At 45.4% G+C, this 27,331-nt stretch overlaps 1 protein-coding gene and 1 long non-coding RNA gene across 3 annotated transcripts; one reads left to right on the top strand and one right to left on the bottom strand.

Annotated features, from left to right (window-relative positions):
- Positions 1-6,028: 6,028 nt before the first annotated feature.
- LOC132381949 (uncharacterized) lies at positions 6,029-7,414 on the bottom strand. Its single transcript, XR_009508148.1, has 2 exons — positions 7,291-7,414; positions 6,029-7,161 (listed from the first exon to the last, which is right to left on the bottom strand). It is a non-coding gene; the product is annotated as an uncharacterized LOC132381949 (long non-coding RNA).
- An 84-nt stretch (positions 7,415-7,498) lies between these two features.
- lzic (leucine zipper and CTNNBIP1 domain containing) lies at positions 7,499-27,006 on the top strand. 2 transcript variants are annotated; one of them, XM_059952270.1, is made up of 7 exons: positions 7,499-7,585; positions 8,016-8,123; positions 16,768-16,903; positions 19,666-19,764; positions 23,161-23,256; positions 23,927-24,008; positions 26,837-27,006. In XM_059952270.1, the coding sequence occupies exons 2-7, from the start codon at positions 8,023-8,025 to the stop codon at positions 26,893-26,895; spliced, it is 573 nt and encodes a 190-aa protein (XP_059808253.1). In that variant the 5' UTR covers positions 7,499-7,585; positions 8,016-8,022; the 3' UTR covers positions 26,896-27,006. The 2 variants fall into 2 exon arrangements, with proteins under 2 accessions (XP_059808253.1, XP_059808254.1); XM_059952271.1 differs by having other exon boundaries at positions 7,522-7,544.
- Positions 27,007-27,331: the final 325 nt, after the last annotated feature.

Genomic DNA, 27,331 nt, shown 5'->3' with positions numbered 1-27,331 from the left:
AATGTACCTGACAGAAAGTGTGTAGGCCTCCATTAGTCTCAATAGACCATGGATTTGCACCTCGGAAGGTTTCCAGGGCGCAGGCCTGGGCAGGGTTGTATGGGAGACCGGCAGTTGCCCAAGCTGCAAGTCTTCCCCTCTCCACGCCACCGATGTTGTCCAAGGGAAGGGCATTAGGACCCATACACCTGACAGAATAGTCTGATTGGAAAACCATTGACTCTGAATCTTACCTCCTTCACTCTCACTCTCAATTGATGCTGCCTGGCCTTCCCTTTCCAGCATCTTCCAATTTTATTTCACACTTTCAGCATCTTCCATATTTTATATCTCACAGGAGTAGTACCATTTTCCTCATCTTTTGCCTGTCAGTTCACACCTCAGGCCCAGTAACCAGTCTCCAGCACCATCACACCTTTCCTTTGGTCATTCCGTCTCCCTCGGTTTCCACCTGAACACAGATGCTCTTAAAGCTAAGTAAATTTATTATCAACAAACAGAATCCGGTTTATTATCACCGGCATGTGATGTGAGATTTGTTAACGTAGCAGCAGCAGTTCAATGCAATGCATAATCTAGCAGAGAGAGAGAGAAAAAATAATAAATAAAATAAAACATAATAATAAATCGATTACATATTGAATAGATTTTTTTAATATGTGCAAAAACAGAAATACTGTATATTTAAAAAAGTGAGGTAGTGTCCAAAGTTTCAATGTCCTTTAGGAATCGGATGGCAGAGGGGAAGAAGCTGTTCCTGAATTGCTGAGTGTGTGCCTTCAGGCTCCTGTACCTCCTACCTGATGGTAACAGTGAGAAAAGGGCATGTCCTGGGTGCTGGAGGTCCTTAATAATGGACACTGCCTTTCTGAGACGTATATGTCACAATATTCAATCCTGAGATTCATTTTCTTGTGGGCATACTCAATAAATCCATTAAAGAATCGATGAAAGACCACACCAACTTGGGTATTCAAAGACAACAAACTGTGCAAATACAAAAAGAAATAACAATAAATAATAAATACTGAGAACGAGATGAAGAGTCCTTGAAAGTGAGTCCCTAAGTTGTGGCAAAATTTCAATGATAGGGCAAATGAAGTTGAATGAAGTTATCCCCTTTTGTTCAAGAGCCTGATGGTTGAGGGGTAATAACCGTTCCTGAATCTGGTGGTGTGGTCCTGAGGCTCCTGTACCTTCTTCCTGATGGCAGCAGCGAGAGGAGAGTATGACCTGGGTGGTGGGGGTCCCTGATTATGGATGCTGCTTCTCTGTGACAACGCTTTGTGTGTAGATATGCTTAATGGTGGGGAGGGCTTTACCCATGATGGACTGGGCCATATCCACTACTTTTTGTAGGATTTTCCATTCAAGGGCGTTGGTGTTTCCATACCAGGCTGTGATGCAGCCAGTCAATATACTCTTCACTACACATCTACAGAAGGTTGTCAAAGTTTTATACGTTGTGCCAAATCTTCACAAACTCCTAAGGAAGTAGAGGAATTGCTGTGACTTCTTAATAATTACACTCTTGTGCAGGATCAGGACATCTCCCAAAATGATAACACCGAGAGGCTGACCCTCTCCACCTCTGATCCTTGAATGAGTGCTGGCTCATGTACCTCTGGTTTCCTTCTCCTGAAATTTATAATCAATTCCTTGGTCTTGCTGACATTTAGTAAGAGGTTGTTGTTGTGGCACCACTCAGCCAGGTTTTGAAATTCCCTTCTGTATGCTGATTCATCACCACTTTTGATTTGGCCTATGGAAGTGGTGGCGTCAGCCAACTTCAATGTGACGTTGGAGCTGTGCTTGGCCACATAGTCGTAAGTGTAAAGCGAGTAGAGCAGAGGGCTAAGCACACAGCCTTGTGGTGCACCTGTGCTTATTGTTGCCAGTCTGAACTGACTGGGGTTTGCAAGTGAGGAAATCGAAGATCCAATTGTACAAGGAATTCTTGAGGGCAGGTTCTTGAAGCCTATTGATTAATTTTGAGGGAATGCTGAACTGTGGTCGATAAAGAGCATCCTGATGCTTCTTTGCTGTCCAGATGTTCTAGGGCTGAGTGAAGACCCATTGAAATGGCATCTGCTGTGGACTTGTTCTGTGCCGGTGGGCAAATTGGAGCTGATCCAAGTTGTTTCATCACCAACTTTTCAAAGCGCTTCATCATGGTGGATGTAAGTACCACTGGACGATAGTCATTGAAGCAAGTTACCACGGTCTTCTTAGGCCCCAGTATGATTGAAGCCTGCTTGAAGTAGGTGGATACCTCAGACTGCCAAAGCAAGAGGTTAAAGATCTCAATGAACCATCCAGCCAGTTGATCGGTACTTGGCCAGGTCTGAGTCGAATGCTTTTCATGGGAGCAACTTCCTGAAAGCTGCTTGCACGTCAGCCTCAGAGGTTGAAATTACAGGATCGTTGGGAATTCATGATGGTTCCTCCATGTTTCGATGGTCAAAGCGAGTGTAGAAGGCATTAGGTTCAACCGGAAGTGAAGCCCTGTTATCATCCATGTCGCTTGATTTCACTTTAGAAGAGGTAATGGAATTCAAGTCCTGCCCGAGCTGTTGAATGTCCTTCATTGATTCAAGTTTAGTTCAGAATTGCTTCCATGTGTGAGATGGTTTTTTTGGAGATCATACCTGGACCTCTTGTAACTTTCTTGATCCACAAACTTGAATGCCTCCGATCTGTCCCTTGGCAGCTTGTGTATCTCATGTTTCATCCAGGGCTTTTTGGGGAAGGCTCTGAATGATATTGTGGGGCCACATTTGTCTACAGCTTTTAATAAAGTCTGTGACAACTGTGGTGTATTCACTCAGATCCACAATGGAGTCCTTGAGCACAGCCCAGTCCACCAGCTCAAAACAATCCTGTAGCAACTCCTCTGCCTCCCACGACCACTTCTTTGTTGTCCTCATCTCTTGAGCTTTGCTCGTTAGCCTCTGCCTGTGTGCAGTTAGGGGAAGGACAGACAAATGATCCAATTTACCAGAATGTGGTCTGTTCGTGGACTGGCTGGCCATCTTGCATCCCTCATTCACTGCAATAGTGCTGTAGTGTTCATGGACACAAGGGCCAACAATCTCCTTGCTATGTGAGATTGTTTCACAGCCACAATTCTTTCCTGCCAAGCAGAGTGACCTCCCTCTCACTGTAGGCTCATAATGAGATAACTATTACTGTGAATGCAAACTAACAGTAACATAACTCTACAATTAATGAGGAATAATGATGAAAAGACCACTACCAATAAGTAAATGTGGCTCTCAAGTAAATATCCTTTTAATGTCTAAGAACAAGGCATCGAACTTTCTCCAAGGTCTTGCGATAACTAGCTCAATTAAAGTTAACTGCGCATTCTCTGTGAGACCAAAGTCCTCATGACAATTTTCTGACTGAAGTATTTGTCCTTCCAAATGAGTTCATGGTTTTCTGCTATGTTCATTGTCCATTTCCGTTCCATTTCTTCCCCCAAAAGCCCTGCATTCTCCCCAGAAAATGGCTACCCTCCAATTCCTCTAGAACGTTAACAATTGGTCATTACAGCAAGCCTAACTTGATCAACTGTATTATTATCCAACTGTATTATTATCTTAAACAACAAAAAAAGAAGTACCTGATTGTGTAATGTAATTAAAGAAACATATTGCATTTTGAGAAAATCTGCAGAAAATAAAATAATCAACAGCATAACAGTATTAACACTATGAAGTGTGGTCTTAAACCATGATATATATATTACAGGCAGTATTGGGAATCGAAACCTAATCTTACAATTAGCACTGTAAAGCATTACACTAACCTCTACACTACCATGCTGCGACCAACACCACCCCTCTCCCGTTTTTTGGTAGAGCTATACAAAATTCTGAGAAGTGTACATACTGTAAATACAAGCCAGCTTTTTAAGGGTGAAAAGTGAAACATTTCAAGGGAACCTGTTGGGGGGGAGGCTTCTTCACTCAGAGGGTGGTACAAGTCCATCATCAGGGACCCCCACCACCCAGGACATGCTCTCTTCTCACTACAGTCATCAGGAAGGAGATACAGGAGCCTCAGGACTCACACCACCAGGTTCAAAAGCATTATTACCCCTCAACCATCAGGCTCTTGAACCTAACTTCCCCTAATTTCACCTGCCCCATCATTGAAATGCTCCGACAATCTGTGGACTCACTTTCAAGGACTCTTCATCTTGTTCCCAATATTTATTGCTGGTTAAGTATTATTATTTCTTTCTTTTTGTATTTGAACAGTTGTCTTTGAACGCCCAAGTTGGTGTGACCTTTCATTGATCCTGACGAAGGGTCTCGGCCCGAAACATCGACTGTACTTCCTCCTATAGATGCTGCCTGGCCTGCTGCGTTCCACCAGCATTTTGTGTGTGTTGCTTGGTTTTCCAGCATCTGCATATTTCCTTGTGTTTGTTTCATTGAATATTTTTGTGGTTTTTGTTCTATTATGGGGTTATAGAGTATGCCCTCAAGCAAATGGATCTCAGGGTTGTATATGGTGACATTTATGCACTTTGATAATAAACCTACTTTACTTTAAGAAAGTGCCTGTGTTCAGGTGGAAACCGAGGGAGACAGAATGACAAAATGGTGCTGGCTGCAAGAGGGTGATGGGGACTGGTTGCTGGGGCTGAGGAGGGGAGAGAGAGACGAAGAAAACGGCGCTATCTCTGTGAGACACAAAATATGGAATCTACTGGTGGTATATGGTGAGATGAATGTAGTTTGACAATAAATTTACTTTGAGCTTTGAGCTGACAGCGGGTGTGATAGGTGTGAATTTGATTGCAACATTCGAGAGAATATTGGATAAGGACATGGATGGAAGCGGCATGGAGGGCTATGGTCCAGGTGCAACGTGACTAGGCAGAATAATAGTTTGGTATAGACTAGATGGGCTGAAGGGCCTGTTTCTGTGTTGGGCACCTCATTAATTTGGGTTATTGGATGTGATGGTCACCCAGTGAGAAGAACTGGAAGGGTTTTTCCCATTCAATTGTAGGTCCTGCACACACAATGCGAAGCTGTGTAAAATAGGAATGCCTGCATTGGTTCAGGAAAATGGCCCCGTGCAGCAGGTGCATGCACTCAAATGATGGAATTGCCTAGTGATGCCAATCTAAAGTGCAGGACAGGTATCTCAATGAATTTTTACACAGTTGAAATGAATTAAACTTATTAATTCAGATCAGATCAAGAGGGTGAACATCGTCAAGTTGCTCAGTATACTCATTACAGAGAACCTCACTTGGTCTGTACACACCAGCTGTGTTGTGAAAAAAGCACACAGCACCTCTTTCACCTCAGACGATTGAAGAAGTTCAGCACGAGTCCCCAAATCCTAAGGACTTTCTACAGGGGCACAATTGAGAGCATCCTGACTGTCTGCATTACTGCCTGGTGTGGGAACTGTACCTCCCTCAATCGCAGGACTCTGCAGAGAGTGTTGTAGACAGCCCAGTGCATCTGTGGATGTGAACTTCCCACTTGTCAGGACATTTATAATGACAGATTTGTAAAAAGGGCCCTAGGATTATTGGGACCCAAGTCACTCCAACCACAATTTCTCCAGCTACTACCATGGCGTCATCTGTTGATGGTAATGGTAATGCAGCATTAAAGCCAGGATCAATAGGCTCTGGAACAGCTTCTTCCACCAGGCCCTCAGACTGATTAATTCTCGCTGACAGTCAAAGCTATATTGACTATCCTGTTGTATATCTTACTGTACATACTATTTATTACAAATTACAATAATTTGCACATTGCACGTTCAGATGGAGACATAACATAAAGATTCTTACTCCTCGTGTATGTGAAGGATGTAAGAAATAAAATCAATTCAATTAAAAAGTAAATTACGAATATATTTCTTCTAAAAAATCAATACAGTACCTACATTAACTTTATTTTGCAGTTCTATTGATTGCCTGTAGATGGGAGTGTTGGCCGCTGGATTAATCTGGGCGTTTCATTTCTCTATACAAAAACGTACATGGTCTCCGTTGTTTTATAATTTTTGTATTTAATTCAGACTTTTCCGGACACAGGTTCCAATAAAAATGAAAGTAGTAGCAGGACATATATGAAATTAAAATATAATCATGTTAAGTCAATATATTATAAAAAGAAAATAATGTCTAACAAAGGTAATAGTTTTCCTCCAATCGCCTTAAAATTATGCCCCCTTATTCAAAGTTCAAAGTAAATTTATTATCAAGGTACATATATGTCACCATGTGAAACGCCGAAATTCCCTTTCTTACGGGCATAGTCAATAAATTTATAATAGAATAAGAACCATGCCAGAATCAATGAAAGACCACACCAGTTTGGCGTTCAACCAGAGAGCAGAAGACAACAAACGCAGCAACAATTGAAAGTAAGAAATAATAATCATCAATAAATAAGCAACAGATATTGAGAACATGAGTGAAAGAGTCCTTGAAAGTCAGTTGGTTGTGGGAACATTTCAATGATGGGACAAGCAAAGTTGAGTGAAGTTATCCCCTTTGGTTCAAGAGCCTGATGGTTGAGGGGTATTAACTGTTCCTGAACCTGGTGGTGTGGATCCTGAGGCTCCTGTACCTCCTTCCTTGTGGCAGCAACTGGAAGAAATCATGCTCTGTGGGGGGGATTCCAGTGCCAGTCTTTCCTGGAGACCGGCTCAGTGGTGGAGAGGGCCTTACCCGCGATGGACTGGGCCATATCCCCTCCTTCTTGTTGGATTTCCCGTTTAAGGGCATTGGTGTTTCCAGGCTGTGATGCAGTCAATACACTCTCCACCACACATCTTTGGAAGTTTGTCAAAACTTCAGGTGTCATGGCAAATCTTTGCAAGCTCATAAGCAGAGGTGCCGCTATGCTTTCTTTGTAACGGCCCTTACGAGCTGGACCATTTCACAGGCCCTCTGAAGTAATAACACTGAGGAACTTAACGTTTGTATTAGCCATTGAAAGAGTTTGTATGTCCTCCCTGTGGAATGTGTGGGTTTCCTCTGGGTGCTCCGGTTTCCCCCCACATTATAAGGGTGTACCGGCTGGTAAGTTAATCTGTCATTGTAAACTGTCCTGTGATTAGGCTGGGGTCGGGTGTGTTGCTGGGTGGCTGCAGAAGGGCCTGTTCCCTGCTGTATCTCTAAATAAAAAAAACAAAAATTCACATCCTGTGAATGAATAAATAACACAAAAGATAAGTAGATGGCAGAGGAGAGCTAGCTGTGAGCCCCAAACTTTGTGTCATTTTCGCAGACAAAAGGTTCATCACCTGAAACTCCCCATGTTGTCTCATCGAACAGCTGGTTGGAGGCACAGAGCTGGGCTGGGGAACGTATGAGTGTGGGTAGGAGGGATGAAAGAGGGAACTTTTGGATGGGGAGGGGAGGGGAGGGGAGGGCTGGGCTGGGCTGGGCTGGGCCCGGGCCCACGGGGACCCTATTGAAGGTGACACTGCGCCGCCCAGTTTAGATATTGGACCGGAAGTTGGTCCGTCTGTGGTTGGGTTCCGCCCTGCGCGGGGAGGTGAGGGAGGTTTTGCGGTGGAGGGTCTGTGACGGCTGAGGGTATGTGGCAATATGGGGCATCTTCCACCGACTGCGATTCCCACGACAATATCCTCGCTATCCTTTCGCTGCCCTCTTCCTCTCCCCTTACCTGCTTTTATTCCCCCTTTCAGAACCAGATTCTACAGCCCGTCATTGCTGTTTACACAAGACCACCCCTTCCCATTCACACTGACACAGGTACATTATAGAACAAGACAGCTCAAGAAAAGGCTCTTCTGCGCACAACGTCTGCAGTCCGTAATGTCAATCTAATTAACCTCATCTCCCTGTATTCCTGCCAGTTCATGTACCTCTCTGACATGTTCAACGCAGACGTAGCAGGCTGACGGGCCTGTTTGAGTTGCTGTGCTCTAATGTTATGAAACAGTAGTGCATTTATTTTGACTTAAATGAATAACTAATGTGTAACGTTCATTCCCGGATCTAGGATAAAGATGGCTTCACGAGGAAAGAGCGAAACAAGCAAACTGAAGCAGAACTTGGAGGAGCAACTAGACAGGTTGATGCAGCAGCTACAGGATCTCGATGAGTGCAGGTATGAGAGGAAGCAGTTGTCAAAACCTTTTGCTTTTATTTGTGCTTCTTTTCATTTGGTTCCTTTCATTCAGATGTGAAGAGTGGCCTTACTGCTGTGGTCCAAGGTGTATAGGATTGCAGCAAGATGAGGCACTTCTGTTGCACTGATGTTTCTTAAGATTATTTCAGACAAATCACGTCTAAAAGTGAATGAGCTTTCACTAGTGGGAGAATCTTGAATGAGGGGACGTACACTCACAATGGACACTAATAAGGCACTGTAGCGGTGTGCTACACGCAGCGCTAAAGTAATGACATGGAGTCGGTAAACTGCAATTAAGGATGATTTTATTCGAACTTCACAGCCTTGCTTTAAAGCCTCCCTCATCCCGCCCTCCCCGGGCGCGGATGCTGTAAGGGACACGTACTCACAAACCCCTGCAGGCTTTTCTTCCTTTGTTGCGGACCTGGCCTTTGTGCCGGCGCGCTGGCTATTTGTGAGCCGGTTCGAGTGCGCTAGGAAGTGGGTCGCCACATGACCACCCCCCCAATGTCCACAGTCTGGGCCGGACCCGGTTTGGGAGGTCGGCCTCTGCGCCACAGTGCCGGAAACTCGACCGGTTGCACCAGGTCCACATGGGCCGGTTTGAGTCGGTCCACCGTGAAAACCTCCTCTCTCCCCCCAACGTCCAGCACGAACGTGGACCCGTTGTTCCTGAGCACTGTGAACGGCCCCTCGTATGGCCGCTGCAGCGGTGGCCGATGCCCGCCCCTTCGTACAAACACAAACTTACAGTTCTGCAGGTCTTTGGGTACGCAGGTCGGGCTCTGCCTATGCTGTGAAGTGGGTATGGGGGCCAGGTCACCGAGCCTCTCGCGTAGTCTGCCCAGGACTGCTGCGGGTTCTTCCTCTTGCCCCCTTGGAACTCCACCGTACACCAACTCGGCCGACGAGGCGTGCAGATCGTCTTTGGATGCTGTGCAGATGCCGAGTAGGACCCAGGGAAGCTCGTCCGCCCAGTTGGCTCCTCGCAGGCGGGCCATGAGGGCCGACTTCAGGTGACGGTGGAAACGCTCCACTAGTCCGTTCGACTGTGGGTGGTAGGCAGTTGTATGGTGCAGCTGAGTCCCCAAAAGGCTGGCCATAGCTGACCACAGGCTGGAGGTCAACTGGGCGCCTCTGTCGGAGGTAATGTGGGCCGGGACACCAAAGCGAGATATCCAGGTGGTGATCAGTGCACGGGCGCAAGATTCGGAGGTGGTGTCGGTGAGTGGGATCGCCTCTGGCCATCTTGTGAACCGGTCCACGATAGTCAGGAGGTGCCGCGCTCCGTGTGACACTGGCAGGGAGCCCACGATATCCACATGAATGTGGTCGAAACGCCGGTGGGTGGGGTGGAACTGCTGCGGCAGAGCTTTGGTGTGCCACTGCACCTTGGCCGTCTGGCAGTGCATGCACGTTCTGGCCCATTCACTGACCTGCTTGTGGAGTCCGTGCCAAACGAACCTGCTGGAAACCATCTGGACAGTTGTCCTGCTGGAGGGGTGCACTAAGTTATGAATGGAGTCGAAAATGCATCGCCGCCAGGCTGTCGGGACGACGGGACGGGGCTGGCCGGTGGCGACGTCACAGAATAGGGTCCTCTCACCCGGGCCTACGGGGAGGTCCTGGAGCTGCAAACCGGAGACTGCGGTTCTGTAACTCGGGATCTCCTCGTCTGCCTGCTGCGCCTCTGCCAGCGCCTCAAAGTGTCCCCTTGGGAAAGGGCATGAACGGTAGGGCGAGAGAGCGCATCCGCCAAGACATTGTCCTTACCCGAGACATGCCGGACATCCATCGTGTATTCAGAGATGTAGGACAGGTGGCGTTGCTGGCGGGATGACCAGGGGTCGGATGCTTTCGTAAACGCAAAGGTAAGCGGTTTGTGGTCTGTGAACGCGGTGAAGGGCCTACCTTCTAAGATGTACCTGAAATGCCGGATTGCCAGGTATAGCGCCAACAGTTCCCGGTTGAAAGCACTATATTTGAGCTCGGGTGGCCACAGGTGTTTGCTGAAAAACGCCAGGGGTTGCCAGCAACCCGCGATGAGTTGCTCCAGCACCCCACCAACTGCCGTGTTAGAAGCATCCACTGTGAGGGCAGTAGGGGCGTCCATTCTGGGGTGCACTAGCATCGTGGCGTTCGCCAAGGCTTCCTTCGTTTGAAGGAAAGCGGCGGCAGACTCCTCATCCCAGGTAATGTCCTTGCCCAGACCCGACAGCAGAGCAAACAGGGGGCGCATGATCCGGGCAGCTGAAGGGAGGAAGCGGTTGTAGAAATTGACCATACCTACGAATTCCTGAAGGCCTTTGATTGTGGTGGGTCGGGGGAAATGGCGGACTGCATCTACCTTAGCGGGCAGAGGGGTTGCCCCGTCCTTAGTAATCCTGTGGCCCAGGAAGTCAATGGTGTCGAGCCCGTATTTGGCGGGGTTGATTGTTAGACCGTATTCACTCAGTCGGGCACAGAGTTGACGGAGGTGGGACAGATGCTCCTAACGACTGCTGCTGGCTATGAGGATGTCGTCCAAATAGATGAATGCGAAGTCCAGGTCCCGTCCCACCGCGTCCATTAACCGTTGGAATGTCTGTGCGGCATTCTTCAGGCCGAACGGCATGCGGAGGAACTCGAAAAGGCCAAACGGGGTGATGAGAGCCGTTTTGGGGACGTCATCCGGATGCATCGGGATTTGATGGTACCCTCAGACGAGGTCTACCTTGGAGAAGATCTGTGCGCCGTGCAGGTTTGCTGCAAAGTCCTGAATGTGCGGCACAGGGTAGCGGTCCGGTGTGGTAGCCTCGTTCAGCCTGCGGGAGTCGCTGCATGGTCTCCAGCCCCCTGTCGCTTTGGGCACCATGTGCAGGGGCGAGACCCATGGGCTGTCGGACCACCAGACGATCCCCAATTCCTCCATCCTCTGGAACTCCTCCTTCGCCAGTCGGAGCTCGTCTGGGGGAAGCCGCCGAGCATGGACGTGGAGGGGTGGTCCCTGGGTCAGCATGTGGTGCTGTACACCGTGCCAGGGCATGGCTGCCGTGAACTGCGGTGCCAGAACCGATGGGAAATCCGCCAGGACCCTGGTGAAGTCGTTGTCGGACAGCGTGATGGAGCCGAGGTGAGGGGCTGGCAACTGGGCTTCACCCAGCGAGTACGTCTGAAAGGTCTCGGTGTGGACCAGTCTCTTCCTGGGCAGGTTGACCAGTAGGCTGTGAGCCCGCAAAAAATCCGCACCCAGAAGCGGTTGGGCTACGGCGGCCAGTGTGAAGTCCCACGTGAACTGGCTGGAGCCGAACTGTAGCTGCACCATACGGGTGCCATAGGTCCTTACAGTGCTGCTGTTCATGGCCCTCAGGGGGGGACCCGGTTCTCTGTTGTGGCTGTCGTAACTCGTCGGAGGTAAGATGCTAATCTCGGCTCTGGTGTCGACCAAAAAACAGCGTCCCGACCGCTGGTACCACACATACAGGAGGCTATCCCGATGGCCAGCCGCTGTAGCCATTAGCGGCGGCTGGCCCTGGCGTTTCTCGGGAACTGGCAGGGCGGGCGACAACGGCGGGCTTCTGCGCCCCACCGCTGGTGGTAGAAACACCATTGTTCGTTGGACTCCCCACCCCTGCCTCTGGGGTTAGCGGGTTCTGCAGCCGGGCCTGGACTGGTGTGCTGCTGGGAGCGTGGCCTGGTGATCTGTGCGACGGACGCCCCACTCACCTTCTTGGCGTTCCACAGCAAGTCCACCCAGGCTGCCACCTTCCGGGGGTCGCTGAAATCCGCGTCGGACAGCAGCAGGCGTATGTCCTCGGGCAGCTGCTCCAGGAATGCCTGCTCATATATGAGGCAGGGTGTGTGTCCGTCGGCCAGAGACAACATCTCATTCATTAAAGCCGATGGAGGTCCGTCGCCCAAGCCGTCCAGGTGCAGTAAACGGGCGGCCCGCTCGCGCCGTGAGAGTCCGAAAGTCCTTAGGAGCAGGGCTTTGAATTCCGTATATTTGCCATCCGCCGGGGGAGACTATACGAACTCCGTAACCTGGGCCGCTATGTCCTGGTCAAGGGAGCTCACCACGTAGTAGTAACGTGTGTCCTCTGAGGTTATCTGCCGAACGTGGAATTGGGCTTCTGCTTGCTGGAACCATAGGTGAGGTCGCAGCGTCCAGAAGCTTGGCAGTTTCAACGAAACCGCATGAACAGATGCGGCGTTGGTCATCTCCAGTCCAAAAATCGTTTGGACCGTCGGGTTCACCAATTGTAGCGGTGTGCTACACGCAGCGCTAAAATAACGACACAGAGTTGGTAAACTGCAATTAAAGATGATTTTATTCGAACTTCACAGCCTTACTTTAAAGCCTCCCTCATCCCGCCCTCCCCGGGTGCGGATGCTGTTAGGGACATGTACTCACAAACCCCCGCAGGCTTTTTCCCATTGTTTCGGACCTGGCCTTTGTGCCAGCGCGCTGGCTATTTCTGAGCCGGTTCGAGTGCGCTAGGAAGTGGGTTGCCACAGCACGTCATATACCTAATAAAGTGGCCACTGGTGATACGTTTGTTGTCTTCTGCTGCTGTAGCCCATCCACCTCAGGTTCGACATGTTGTGCATTCAGAGATGCTCTTCTGCTCACCACTGATGTAACGTGTGATTGTTCAAATTACTGTTGCTTGAACCACTCTGGCCATTCTCTGACATCAAAGCTCAAAGTAAGTTTATTATCAAAGTACATATGTTACCACATACAACGCTGAGATTTGTTTTCTTGCCAGCATTTACAGTAAATACAAGAAACACAAAAGAATCAAAGATCACACTCAACAGGATGGAAACCAACTGGTGTACAAACGACAACAACCATTGCAAGTACTAAGAGGAAAGAAAAGAAATAATAATAAACAAATATCAAGAAATTTAGTTCATAGATTGTGGGAACACTTCAGGGTTGGGGTAAGTGAAGTTAGCCCCACCGATTTGTTACGTACCCCGTAACTGGGTGTCTAACCAGCAAAGATAGAAGAATTCATTGGAGTCTGGTGGTACTATTTTCAACAGTGTTTATTAGTAAAATACACAAATCAATATCAATAATGCAAATACATAGATAATACACATTAGCAATAATAAACCTAAAAATGTGGGAACAATAATAATCAATAATAAACAAGCTCTATCGATGTCTAGGGGATAATGAATTGTCATATGTGAATATAAAGTTCAGTTCAGTTCATATGTGCTGAGGTAGATGTTGGTCGTGTTGTAATCGTTGGAGAGAGAGAGAGCGAGCGAGCTGTAACAGCTACAGGCAGGCAAAACTTCCTTTACATTCTTGATCCGTCAATGTGTTGTTGTGGCCATTCAGGTATGACCCCTCTGTCCTTCAGCTAGACCATTCTTCTGTGGTGGACTCATCACTCTGGCATGAGTGGACACACACACATCCCCACCGGCCCTGCTATAACACTGAGAGTTAAACTGACCGATCCTTTGTTCGGTCTCCGATGCCCCACACCTTCCCGTGGGTTCCGACACTTAACCAGTGCTCAATAGTGTGTCTGAGGGGTGTCTCCCCAGACCTCACTTTTATCCCTACTCCCAGGGTCTCAGTTGCCAATCAGTTTTGAATGGCTGTGTCCATCAAACCAGCTCACTCCGGCTGTCCACTGAGGAATTTTAATGAACAGAATGGTACAAGGTAAATAACCCTCTCAGAAGCCATAAGTCTTTCAGAAGTCATAACATGGTGAATCAACAAGCCTCTCTCCACTGCTTTATCTCTCTCTTATCTGTAGCAGATGTTCCAGTTCCAGCATGTTTTCTTTTACATCTCTATCTCTCATTAGCAGCATAGCAACAGTAACAGTTTGTGATTCTCCCGGGGGTGGGGGGGAAGACATGGGCAACTCTGCACCCTTCTGCCCATCAGAGCTGTTCATCCTTCATGACAGGTTCAAGAGCCTGATGTTAGGGGGTAATAACTATTCCTGAACTTGTGTTGTGGCTCCTGTACCTCCTTTGTGATGGTAGCAGCAAGAAGAGAGCATGGCCTGGATGGTGGGGGCCCTTGTTGATGGATGCTGCTTTCCTGCAACAGGGCTCCACGTAATTGTGCTCATTGGTGGGAGGGCATTACCCGTGATGGACTGGGCCACATCCCTTACATTTTTTTGGCTTTTCCATTCAAGGACATTGGTGTTTCCGTACTGCCAACAGTCAGTATACTCTCCTCCGCACATCTACAGAAGGTTGTCAAAGTTTTATACGTTGTGCCAAGTATTCACAAACTCCTAAGGAAGTAGAGAAATTGCAGTGACTTCTTAATAATTACACTCTTGTGCTGGATCAGGACATCTCCCAAAATGATAACACCGAGAGGCTGACCCTCTCCACCTCTGATCCTTGAATGAGAGCTGGCTCATGTACCTCTGGTTTCCTTCTCCTGAAATTTATAATCAATTCCTTGGTCTTGCTGACATTTAGTAAGAGGTTGTTGTTGTGGCACCACTCAGCCAGGTTTTGAAATTCCCTTCTGTATGCTGATTCATCACCACCTTTGATTTGGCCTATGGAAGTGGTGGCGTCAGCCAACTTCAATGTGACGTTGGAGCTGTGCTTGGCCACACAGTCGTAAGTGTAAAGCGAGTAGAGCAGAGGGCTAAGCACACAGCCTTGTGGTGCACCTGAGCTTATGGAGGTTGTGGAGGGGATGTTGTCGACAATCTGAACTGACAGGTGAGGAAATTGAGGATGCAGTTGCTCAAGGAGGTATTGAGGCCTTGAAGGTAATTGATTAGTTTTGAGGGTATGATGGTATTGAGTGCTGAGTTGTATTCGATAACGAGCATCCTGATGTATCCATCTTCACTGTGCAGATTTTCCTGGGTTGAGTGAAGAGTCAATGAAATGGTAATGGTTGTGGATCTGTTGTGTGCCGGTGGGCAAATTGGAGCCAATCCAAATTGCTTCTCAGGCAGGAGTTGTTATGTTTCATCACCAACTTCTCAAAGCATTTCATCACGGAGGATGTCAGTGCCACTGGATGATAGTCATTGAGGCAGGTCACCACAGTCTTCTGGGGAACCTGTATAATTGAAGCCTGCTTGAAACAGGTGCGCACCTCAGACCGTCGAAGTGAGAGGTTAAAGATATCAGTGAACTCTCCAGCCAGTTGATCAGCACAGGTCTTTAGTACTTGGCCAGGTACCCCATCTGGGCCAGATGCTTACTGTGGGTTCACCCACCTGATAGATGCTTTCACTTTGGCATTAGACTGAAATCAGAGAGTCATTGGGGCTGTGAGTATGTGAAGGTACCTCCTGTTTTGACAGTCAAAATGACACCTTTCTCATTAATGAGGCCTTATGTTTTGATGGTCACCTCTCTCATTATCAAGGCATTTTCACCCACAAACCTGCTGCTCACTGGGTTCTTTTTGTTTTTCACACCATTCTCTGTAAACTCCAAAGACTGTTGGGTGTGAAAATCCCAGGAGATCAGCAGTCTCTAAGATACTCAAACCACCCCATCTGGCATCAACAATCAATGCACAGTCACTTGGATCACATTTCTTTCCCATTCTGATGTTTGGCCTGAACAACAACAGAACTCTTTACCATTCTGCCTGCTTTTCTGTAGTGAGTTGCTGCCATATGATTGTCTGATTAGATATTTGCAATAACAAGCAGATGTACAGGTGTACCTAATAAAGCGACCACTGAGTGTCTAGAGCAGATACACACATGCGGTGTCGGGGTGGAGATGCGTCACTACCAAAAGACAGTTAAGGTGCTCCTTCCCTCCGCCAGCCTGCAGGTCACCCTTGGGCAGGAAGTGGCACCTGCTTAGCCCCTCCCCCCGATCAGGGTCACGTGAAGCCATGGGAGCAGGTGGTGGACGGTTGTATGAGCAGCCGGTGCAGATCACAAGTCCTGGTTATGCGACCACTGACACCAGGCAGACAATCTCTGAAGAGTATTGTAAAGACACTGCCCAGAAGAAGGCAATGGCAAACTATTTCTGTAGGTAAGATTGCCAAGCTCAATCACAGTCATGGAAATACCATCAGTACCCGCGTCATACATTACAATGAACTATTGCACCGTACCGCTGCCGCAATACAACAAGTTTCACAGCATGTGTAGCGATAATGAGCCTGGTTCTGACTTTACAAGTACTTCAGTGGCTGCAATGTATCATGGGATTTCTCGTAAGAGTAAAGGAGACATTACAGAAATTGAAGTCTTTTGTCGTCAGAATCAGGTTTAATGTCACCAGCATACATCGTGAAAGTTGTTAACTTTGTGGTAACAGTACATTGCAATACATGGTAAATACTGAATTGCAGTGTGTGTGTGTGTGTGAATAGTTATTAAATAGTTATTAAAAGAAGTAGTACAAAAACAGAAATAAATAAATATGTAGTGAGGTAGTGTTCATGGGTTCAATGTCCATTTAGAAATCGGATGCCTGGGAGCTTGTGGGTGAGCAAAGATGGGGACTATTACACTACACCCACTGTCAGTAGAGGGGCAGAAGTAAGAAAAGATCATTCTCTCTGGCTTTTGATACAGTCTAAAAATTGTATATGGATCTGAAATTAAACAAGTTAATTGATTAATTTCTTTGACCCCCGTTGTTTTAGGGAGGAACTTGAAGCTGAAGAATATGAGGAAACGAAACAGGAAACATTGGAGCAGCTGAGTGAATTCAACGAATCTCTGAAGAAAATCATGTCCGGAGATATGACATTAGTTGATGAACTCAGTGGAATGCAGCTTGTAAGAAACAAGGCGGGGCTTTTGTGTTTGTTGCATGGGACTCAGTAGTGCAGCGGAAGTCACATCTGTGTCTGTACGCTGTCCTGGGGAGGGTGCAGTTCCTGGCGTCAAAGGCTTTAAGCCTTCTTTCCTGGTGATAGCTCCTTGAGGGAAATAGGAAATCCTGGAGGCAGCATTTGTGAAAGGAGGAATGGAATTCAAGTTTATTGTAATCTGACTATATACGTAGACAGCCAGATGAAACAATGCTCCTCCAGACCACAGTGCACCCACAATACAATGATGTGTCAGTTCAGTGTCCTTTTTGAGACCTTCAATAGAACATTACGACACAATACAGGCCCTTCAGTCCACAATGTTATGCTGAGTTAACCTCTAAGATTAATCTAACCCTTTCTTCCCACATAACCCTCCATTTTTCTATCATCCATGTACCCATCTTAAGAGTTCCTTAAATGCCCCTAATGTATCTGCCTTTACCACCACTCCTGGCAGCACATTCCACACACTGACCACTCTCTGTAAAAAAAAACACAACAACTTACATAGAACAGTGCTGCACAGGAACAGGCCCTTCGGCCCACAATATTGTGCCAACCCAGCTAAAAAGTAAATCAACACCCCCAAAAGCTAATCCCTGTACCTACATCATGCCCATGACCCTCCACCTTCTCTGACATCTCCCCCATACTTTCAGTAAGAATTGAATTCTTATAATCTTGCCCTATGGATAAAAGAATTTCATTATTTTAGATCTCAAAATTCTCTAGTATTTTACATTAATAACAACTAGTTTGATTGGTATGAATTTAGACAACTTTCTGCAAAGAAATTCCTGCTTGCAAGGTGATATATAAATGAAAAATTTTCTTTGTAGGAGGGGACAGTTTTTTCTCAACTGAGCTGTATTTTCAGGCCCCATTTACCCATATGTAACTTGTGGCAAAAGTTGTGGAATTTTAAGCGCAAATTGTGTTCAGGTTACGTTGAGTTTCCAAGAACTTTGTACCAGTTTTAAATATAATCATGCTGATGGCCAGTGCTGCTAGTGAACATGGCCATGGGTGGGTAGTGAAGTCAGCTGTCACAGAGCCATCCTAAACACTCTGGGCCAGTCACGGTTCAGCTTTGAGCTGGAAGGTATTGGACTCAGTTTTGGGAGACAAGAATCCTAAAATCATGGATGGACATTCCGCCTCAAATCAACTGGAGTATTGCACTGGATGAATGTAGAAAATCCCAGGGCACTACTTCCATCAAGTGCAGTTGAATTAGCTCTGACATAGATGGTCCCTGTGAAAGGAGGAGGGTTGGGCATGGGACTAGCAACTTCATCCTGTAAAAACCCAGTGCTACAGAAATGCCAACAAAGCTCCTGAGACCTCGATCTGGGAGGGGAAGAATCTTCACCTTGAAGTCCTGTGGTGCAACCTGCAAGCCACAAGTCCATGGAAGCCCGAGGGCCTAGGACCAAGGACTGGTGAGCTGCTATCGGTGGGCTAGGCCCCAGTAGGGGTGATGGGCTTGAGTGAGAAAGACAGCAAGAACTTGAATTAGTTGGAGCACTCTGGACAATAATTATCTCTGAGCCAATACCCCAAAAAAACTATTTTGTCGTTATAATGCTCCTATTTGAGGGAATTTATTGTATACACATCAACTCTGATATGTCTGTAGCCACGCTTAACTGCCTTTTAAATACTTTGGAATATGTTTTAACGCTTAAAACACTTTTGTGGCTAACTTTGGCCATAACTATAAGGCAAGTTTAGGGAGGATGTCAGAGATAGGGTTTTTTTTAACACAGAAAATGGTGGGTACATGGAACATGATGTCAGGAGTGGTGGTAAAGACAGATATATTCATCATCATTATGTGCCGTGTGGTGTGACGTAGGGCAATTATGGTCTTTCCGTGTTCATAATTATTCTTGGCAAAGTTTTCCACAGAAGTGGTTTGCCGTTGCCTTCTTCTGAGTGGTGTCCTTACGAGACGGGTGGCCCCAGCCATTATCAATACTCTTCAGAGATTGTCTGCCTGGTGGCAGTGGTCACATAACCAGGTCTTGTGATACGTACCAGCTGCTCATATGACCATCTACCACCTGCTCCCATGACTCTGATTTTTTTTTGGGGGGGTGGGGGGAGCCTAAGCAGGTGCTACACCTTGCCCAAGGGTGATCTGCGGGCTGGCGGAGGGCAGGAGCGCCTTACCCCTCCTTTGGTAGAGATGCATCTCCAACCTGCCTCCCAGCAGATACATTAGGGACTTCTAAGAATTTCTTAGAAAGGCACATGGATGAAAGGAAAATGGAGGGCTGTGTGGAAGGGAAGGGCTAAATTGGTCTTAGAGTAAGTTAAAAGGTCGGCACAACGTTGTGGGCTATAGGGCCTGTTCTATTAAACACAAAGTATACTTCAGTCCTGACAAAGGGTCTCAGCCCGAAACATTGACTGTTCATTTCAATGGATGCTGCCCGACCTGCTGAGTTCATCCAGCTTGTTTGTATAGGGCCTGTTCTATGCTGTTCAATGTCATAGGTTTGGGTAAAAAGGATTGTATCTCTTTCCAGTCTGAGAAATTGTTTAAGGAAAAGGATCTGGATTCGCATCATTTCAATCCGGTGGCTAAATGAGGATTAACTCCCTGTGCAATATCCAGGATTAAATTTTATATGACACCATATTCATTGTATTGAGTAGATTTTAATTATCGTAGCCTTTTTAAAAGAGTTTGATTATTTCCCCCCTCATCTTTGTCAGGCAATCCAGGCAGCAATAAGCCAGGCTTTTAAAACTCCAGAGGTAATCCGAATGTTTGCAAAGAAGCAGCCTGGGCAGCTACGAACGCGACTTGCTGAGGTAAGCACCCCTCAGTGAGGCTGAGTACTCTGCAATAAGGTTATGCATTTTGATATTTCTGAATTCTGAGCGAGAGGTTTACATCAAAGAGAGAGATGGCATCACAGATGATGGTTCTTCAATGTTTCTTCACCGTTATTTTAACCCCTTTCAGCCCTATACAAATTTTATAGACCAGGGGTTCCCAACCTTTTTAATGCCATGGACTCCTACCATTGTCTGAGGGGTCTTTGAACCCCAGGTTGGGGTTCAAATAAGTAGCTAGTATAACGCTATTACAATGCCAGCTATCTATAAGGAGTTTGTATGTTCGTTCCTTTGACAGTGTGGGTTTCCTCTGGGTGCTCCAGTTTCATCCCACATTCTAAACACGTAGCTTAATTAGTAGTTGGCTGCAATTGAATGGCATGGGTTTGTTGGGCTGGAAAGAACTGTTACCATGCTGTATTTCCCAATTGTGTTGCAGTCACCGTAACGTTATTACAGCGCCAGCAACCCAGGTTCAATTCACACTGCTATCTGTAAGGAGCTTATACATTCTCCCAATGACCAGATGGGTTTCCTCCAGGTGCTCTGGTTTCCTCCCACAGTCCAAAGACATATGGGTTAGTAGTTTAATTGGTCACATGGATACTATTGGGCAGCACAGCCTTGTTGGGCTGTAAGGACCTGTTGCTGTGCTGTATCTCTAAATAAAATAAAAATGAGATTACATTGTGGGTGTACATCAATTATAAAGCAGCTAATGCATTTTTTGAATGTTAATTTTTTTTTAAACTAAGTCCTTGCATTCAAGGATAGCATGACAGGGTTAGAGCCTTGGTTCAACTCTATTCATTGTACGCAGTTTGCACATTCTTCCCCGACTGCATGGTACTCTGCCAGCTTCTACCCCTTAGCAACTGCACGGTTGGCCATTATAAATCACTCCTTGGTGGCAAAAGAGTGACCCGAGATTTGGTGATCAGTTGAGACAGAATTGCTGAGAGGGAGTAAGGAGAGGAGAGAATGTACCAATGGAATGCCTGTGCTTAAGCTGGCATGGACCCAATGGGCTGAATGGCCTCCTGTGTTGTAGTGAGTGGTCATGGAGCGCCTGGAATAGTCAGCATCATCAACGGATCAGTGGCCACTTTGTTAGGTATAGGAGTGGAACCCAGTGTGCTCTTCAGCTACTGTAGCCCATCCACTTCAAGGTTCAATCTGTTAGGTATTCAGAGATGCTCTTTTGCACACCACTGTTGTAACGTGTGGTGTTTTGAGTTACTGTCACCTTCCTGTCAGCTTCAACTATTCTGGCCATTCTCCTCTGACCTCTCTCACTAACAAGGTGTTTTTTCCCACAGAACTGCAGCTCACTGGATGTTGTTTTTTGTCTTTCATACCATTCTCTATGAACTCTAGAGACCGTTGTGCGTGAAAATCCCAGGAGATCAGCAGTTTCTGAGATACTCAAACCACCTCGTTTGACACCAACAACCATTCCACAGTCAAAGTCATTTAGATCACATTTCTTCCCTATTCTGATGTTTGGTTGGAACAACAACTGAACCTCTTGACCATGTCTGCATGCTCTTATACATTGAGTTGCTCCCACGTGATTGACTAGATATTTGCATTAATGAGCAGATGTACCTAATAAAGTGGCCACTGTCATTTAATTCATAGCAGAAGTAGGTATTAAAGTTGAACTTAATGTGTGCAACACTGCACACTAAGAATTTCATACATTTTTACCTTGTATCCTCTGCGAGAATTGGTGTCTTGTTTGTTCTTGTTCATAGTGATTGGCCACTCTCACTCCTTACAATGTTGTCCTTCAGAAGTGATCCTTGTACCCAACTGTAGGTTGACTCCCTAATTATGAAGCTCACTTCATTGTGAAGACAGACACAGACTTTGCTCTGAATGTGTATGTTTCTGAACGTTGTGACAATGAATGTTATCCTGGCTACTCAGATGGAATATGAGATGTTGCTCCTCCATCCTGAGAGTGCCCTCATCATAGCAGCAGAGGCAGCCACGGACTGACACGTGGAGTGGGAATGGGGAGTGGAATTAAACAGTCGGCCACCCAGAAATCCTGCCTGTTGCGGACAGAGCGAAGGTGCCCGACACAGTGGCCGCCAATCCATGTTGGGTCTCACCGATGTAAAGGAGGCTGCACCAGGGACACCAGATACAGTAGATCAGGGGTTCCCAACCTCTTTTTATGCCTTGGACCCCTACCATTAACCAAGGTGTCCATGGACCGCAGATTGGGAACCACTGCAGTAAATGATCCCAACAGATTGGCAGGTGAAGTGTTGCCTCACCTGGAAGAACTGATTGGGACCCTGAATGGAGGTGAGGGAGGAGATGAATGGCAGGTGAGATATTCCATCTGGGTAGCCTCCAAACTGACAGCATGAGCATTGATTTCTTTTAACTTCCAGTAACTTCTCCCCCTCCTCCTCACCAGTCTATCGCCTTCCTCCTTCCCTTTGTCCCATGGTCCACTCTACTGTCAGATTCCTTCTTCAGTCCTTTACCTTTTCAATGTCAATTCCTGTCTCTTACTTAACCCCTTCCCCCTCACCTAGATTCACTGATCACCCCACCTTGTTCTGGCTTCTTCCCTCTAACTTTCCAGTCCTTAAAAAGGATCTCAGCCTGAAACATTGATTGTTTATTCTATTGATGCTGCCTTGCCTGCTGAGTTCCTCCAGCAATTTGTGTGTGTTATTAGGAGTCATCTCTATGTTTAGGGTCAATTGTGTGCCCTGACCTTTATCCGACTCATTGGCCACTGAGGAGCTGTCAGGAGAGATCATGCAGTATGAATCGTTACTGAGTGACATCATTAAAGACCCCCATCATGACATGCCTCTTCTCCTTGCTACCATCAGGGAGGAGGCGCAGGAGCCTGAAAACACACACTTGACGTTTTAGAAACAGCATTTTCCCTTCCGCTGTCAGATTTCTGAATGGACAATGAACCCGTGTTTCTTTATTTTTTTGCACTACTTATTTAAATTAATTGTATACATATTTATATTTATTGTAATTTAAAGTTTTTTAAATTATGTAATGCAATGTACTATTACCACTAAACAACAAATTTTATGGCGTATGCCAGTGATACTAAATCTGATTCTAATGACAATAGGCGTGATCTGTGCCCTTATTATGGAAGAATGCTGAGAGCAATTACATCTGCAGTGTAGTCTGAGCATCTAACATTGATCCTCCTGGTCTGTGCCTCAAACACTCCGCCAGCTGGCCTGAAGGGGAAGCTTCAGTGAACCAGAAAATCTGAATGTACTTTGAGAGATGCTGTATTTGTGATAACAGTGTGAAATAATTGCAGTAAATATTTCTTAAAAATCTAGGTTTGATGTTACTGTGTTCCTTCAGATGGAGCGAGATGTAATAGTAGGAAAGTTGCCGCGGGATGTCTATACGCAGCAGAAGGTTGAGGTACTTACAGCGCTAAGGAAGCTGGAAGAAAAGGTAACTATCCGAGGACTAATTGTAGAATTTTTCCTTTTAGACCACATGACATAGGAGTAGAATTAGGCCATTCAACCCATTGAGTCTGCTTCACCATTCCAGCATAGCTGATTTATTATCACTCTCAATCCCATTCTCCCGTCTTCTTCCCATAGCCTATGACACCCTTACCGATCAGAACCAATCAACCTCCACTTCAAATGACTTGGCCTCCACAGCCGTCTGTGGCAATGAATTCCACAGATTCACCACCCTCTGGCTAAAGAAATTCCTCATCATTTCTGTTCTGAAACAACATCCTTCTATTCTGAGGCTGTGTCTCTAGTCCTAGACTCCCCCATTATTGGAAAAGTCCTCTCCACGATCACTCTATCCAGGTCTTTCAGTATTCAATAGATTTCAATGAGATCCTCCTCATTCTTCTAATCTCCAGTGAGTGCAGGCCCAGAGGTATCAAACGCTCCTCGTATATTAACCCTTTCATTTCCAGGTTCATTCTCGTGAACCTCCTGTGGTGTTACTTTATGATAAGAGATGCTTGATTATGGCACATGGTCTTATGGCGACTAGTGGCTGTGATAGGATTCATAAGCTTATGTGTTGTGCAGGCTGTAATGCCTGGTACTGTTTCTAAAGCTACACAGAATTAATGTTCTGGCTTTATCTTCAGCTAACTCCAGAAGAAGAAACATTCCTCCTGGCGAATGCCAGTACTATACTCAGTAATTTTGAGAAAGTCTCTGGAAATCTAGGTAAGTTCATTTATGTGCCATAATCACTTGGTTTCAATTTTGCAGCTTATTGGAATAATTAGTGAGAAATTTCACAGAATATTAGAAACATGCAGGTTACATCTTGTTTTATTTTGAATAGTGATCAGAAATGCTATCAACGACCACACAAACAAAACATTTGGATACATTAACCAAATGTTTATAAAGATGTAAATGCTAACTAAAAGTTTATAGACAGATTATTAATTTTTGTCTTATTAATTTATTGTGATAATAATTATTAATATTAAATATTTAGTCTTACAAAGGAAACTGAATTTTAATTAAGTCAAACTAGTTTCCTTGCTGTTTCTTCACATGAGAACTTTTGCTCTTACTCTTTTTAAAAGCACTCACAGTTCAAAGGTTCATCGTGGAGTAGATGGGCCAAAGGACTTCATTCTGTGCAGTAATGTTCAATGACTCAGCTCTGCATCTGTTCAATAGAAACAGTTTGCAAGTGAATGATCCATTCGAATATAAACCCATATCACTAACAATCATCAAAACCTTAAGCTGCTGTGCATTAGGACTTCATGGAGTGGACCAGAAGAACCGATTATCAGGGTTGAAAATTATACACCACTACTTTAATAAGTTTTCATTATTTTTGTTCTGTTTTTCCATTTCCTAATTTAATGGACTAAGGTGTTCCTGTATTCTTACCAGCAGTTGATAGTCACAAGGGAGATGCAGACCATCAGCAGATTACTCTTCCACTAACATTTATTATATGTTTTTGATTTTTATTTGGAGATACAGCACGGTAACAGACCCTTTGGGCTCAACGAGCCTGCATTACCCAGTTACACCCATGTGACCAATTAACCTACTAACCCGTACATCTTTGGAATGTAGGAGCAAACCAGAGCACCCAGAGGAAACTCACAGTCACAGGGGGAACATACAAACTTTTTACAGACAGAGGCAAGAATGGAACCCAGTTCGCTGCTGCTGTAATAACATTACGTTTTCTGGATCTGAAACTGTGCCCCACTAATTTTCTCCGCCAATATCTTGACGTGCATCATCTAAATGTACCATCCCTTTTCCCACTTCAGCTGAGAACAAGCAGGTCAAATGATGATTTAAGCTGCTTATCTAGTCCTGACAACAGGTGTCAGCCGCATATTAAGCTGCAGAGCTTTAGGTGTGTCTTTATAGAGTTGACATTAACAGTAAATGGGGCAGCGGTAGTGTAACGCATTACAGCACCAGGAATCCGTGTTCAATTCCTGCTGCTATGTGTAAGGAATTTATATAATCTCCCCATGCCCGGTGGGTTTCCTCAGTTGCTCCTGTTTCCTCTCATATTCCAAAGACGTATAGGTTAGGGTTAGTAAGTTGTGGGCACGTTTTGTTGGCGTCCAAAGCATGGCGACACGTGGGCTGCCCCCAGCACATCCTCAGACTGTGTTGGTTATTGACGCAAAACGACGCATTTCACAGTACGTTTCAATGTACATGTGACAAATAAACCTAATCTTTATCTTTTGAATACTGACTGGAAACAGTGTTCCAACAGGAACTGAGGAGAATGCAACTTTTCTTGCACATCATTACCAAAATATTCACATTGTAGTTGGTAAAAACCAGCAGCCAGTGAAGTTCCAAAAACACTTAAATGTCTTAAGTGTCTCACGGATGACGATTTACATGTCCCAATAGCAAGTAGCATGGAAAGTAATCTTCACAAAGCTTTATGTTTTTCCAAGTAAGTCATAGAGCAATAGGACATAGAAACAGTCTCTTCAGCCCAACTGGTCCCTGCTAACCACGGCATCCTCCTTGCTTGTCCCAGTTGTCCATAATCTTCCAAGCCCCTCCCCTCCATGGGCTTATCCAAATGCCTCTTCACTCTTCCCTCAGCCACTTCTCCTGCCTTATGCTTCAAGATATTAAGTGATGTTCTGTGTATGAAAACTTTCTGTTGGTGTAGTTGCAAAATCTTCAATGGTGCACAATCTTTCCCACACTTTCTTTAACAAATCAAAGCTTTTTTTGTTTAATATATAAAAATTATTCTTAAGGATCATGTATTAGTAATATTTATACATGGCCTGTGCAAATAAACCTGTCCCATTAATTTAAGAGTGGTCAGTATGGAAAATACACTCAGGACAAATGGTGTTTAGTATCAATAGACACATTTATTCCTGCAAATTAGATAAAAAAAGATATTTTTAGATTAAAACTGAAATTGTTCCCATAACAAATCTTGTTTTCTATTGAATAATTTTATCAAATATATGCTAATGTATTCTTTTGCATGCATTTAGGATGCAAACTGGCTCCTGTTAACGATTTCAGTGTTTAATATTTTGCATTTGCTGTTCATTTGCATCTTCATTGAACTGTTGGTGACAGCCACTTGCCAAGTAGAGACTGGATGACAGTCTATGGTGGGAGGTATAGGTCCCCCGTGCCTTCCTGGCTGATACCAGAAGTCTCAGAGCAGATGGAACGGGGACCGATCCAGTCAAAGTGAATGCCCAGGGGAGTGCATGAGTTGGAGATAATGACAGGCTTCAGACACCCTAAACAACATCAACGAGAGTGCGAGTTCTCTGGGTTTAATATCCAAAAGGGATTTTAAAATATATATTATTTCTGGTTTTTTGCACAATTTTTAATCTATTCAATATGTGTATACTGTAATTTATTTATTATTTCTCTTCTTTATTATACATTGCATTGAACTGCTGCTGCTAAGGTAGCAAATTTCATGACACATGCTGGTGATAATACACCTGATTCTGAACAATGTACACTTGGCAATAACCAATTGTGTTTCGATAATCTTGCAGGAACTGGAGATAAAGTATTTGCCCTTGCCAGTTCGGGAGTTGAGATCCCAAAGAAATGAGGAGAGATTTGTATTCCACTTTTCCACATAACTGCCTGTTTGCTTTGTTTTGTATTTTAATGTGCTGTTTGACTTTGAAATAAACCTGAACAAAATGTAAAGTTAAAACAGTACCTGTATATACATGTTGTTTTGTATGCACAGCCTTTCCAAAATGTTTTCTGTATGTACTCAGCTTTAAACACTAAAGTTAACATCTTAAATTAATCTCCTTTATAAAATAAAGTGTTGAAGAAAGTGCAAAAATGGGTCTATCAATTGCAAAAAGACAGAATGTATGGTGATATCCAGAAAGAAGGAGAATCCTATCTGCAGGCTGAGAATAAACGGGGAAGACATAAAACAAGTTCAGAACTTTTGCTACTTAGGAAGCTGGGTGACATCAGATGGCAGGTGCAACATGGACATCAAAAGAAGAATAGGGATGACAAAAGAC

The sequence above is a fragment of the Hypanus sabinus genome, chromosome 27 (genome assembly GCF_030144855.1).
Source record: "Hypanus sabinus isolate sHypSab1 chromosome 27, sHypSab1.hap1, whole genome shotgun sequence".
Classification (NCBI taxonomy): domain Eukaryota; kingdom Metazoa; phylum Chordata; class Chondrichthyes; order Myliobatiformes; family Dasyatidae; genus Hypanus; species Hypanus sabinus.
This window is presented reverse-complemented; position numbering and strand designations above follow the sequence as displayed.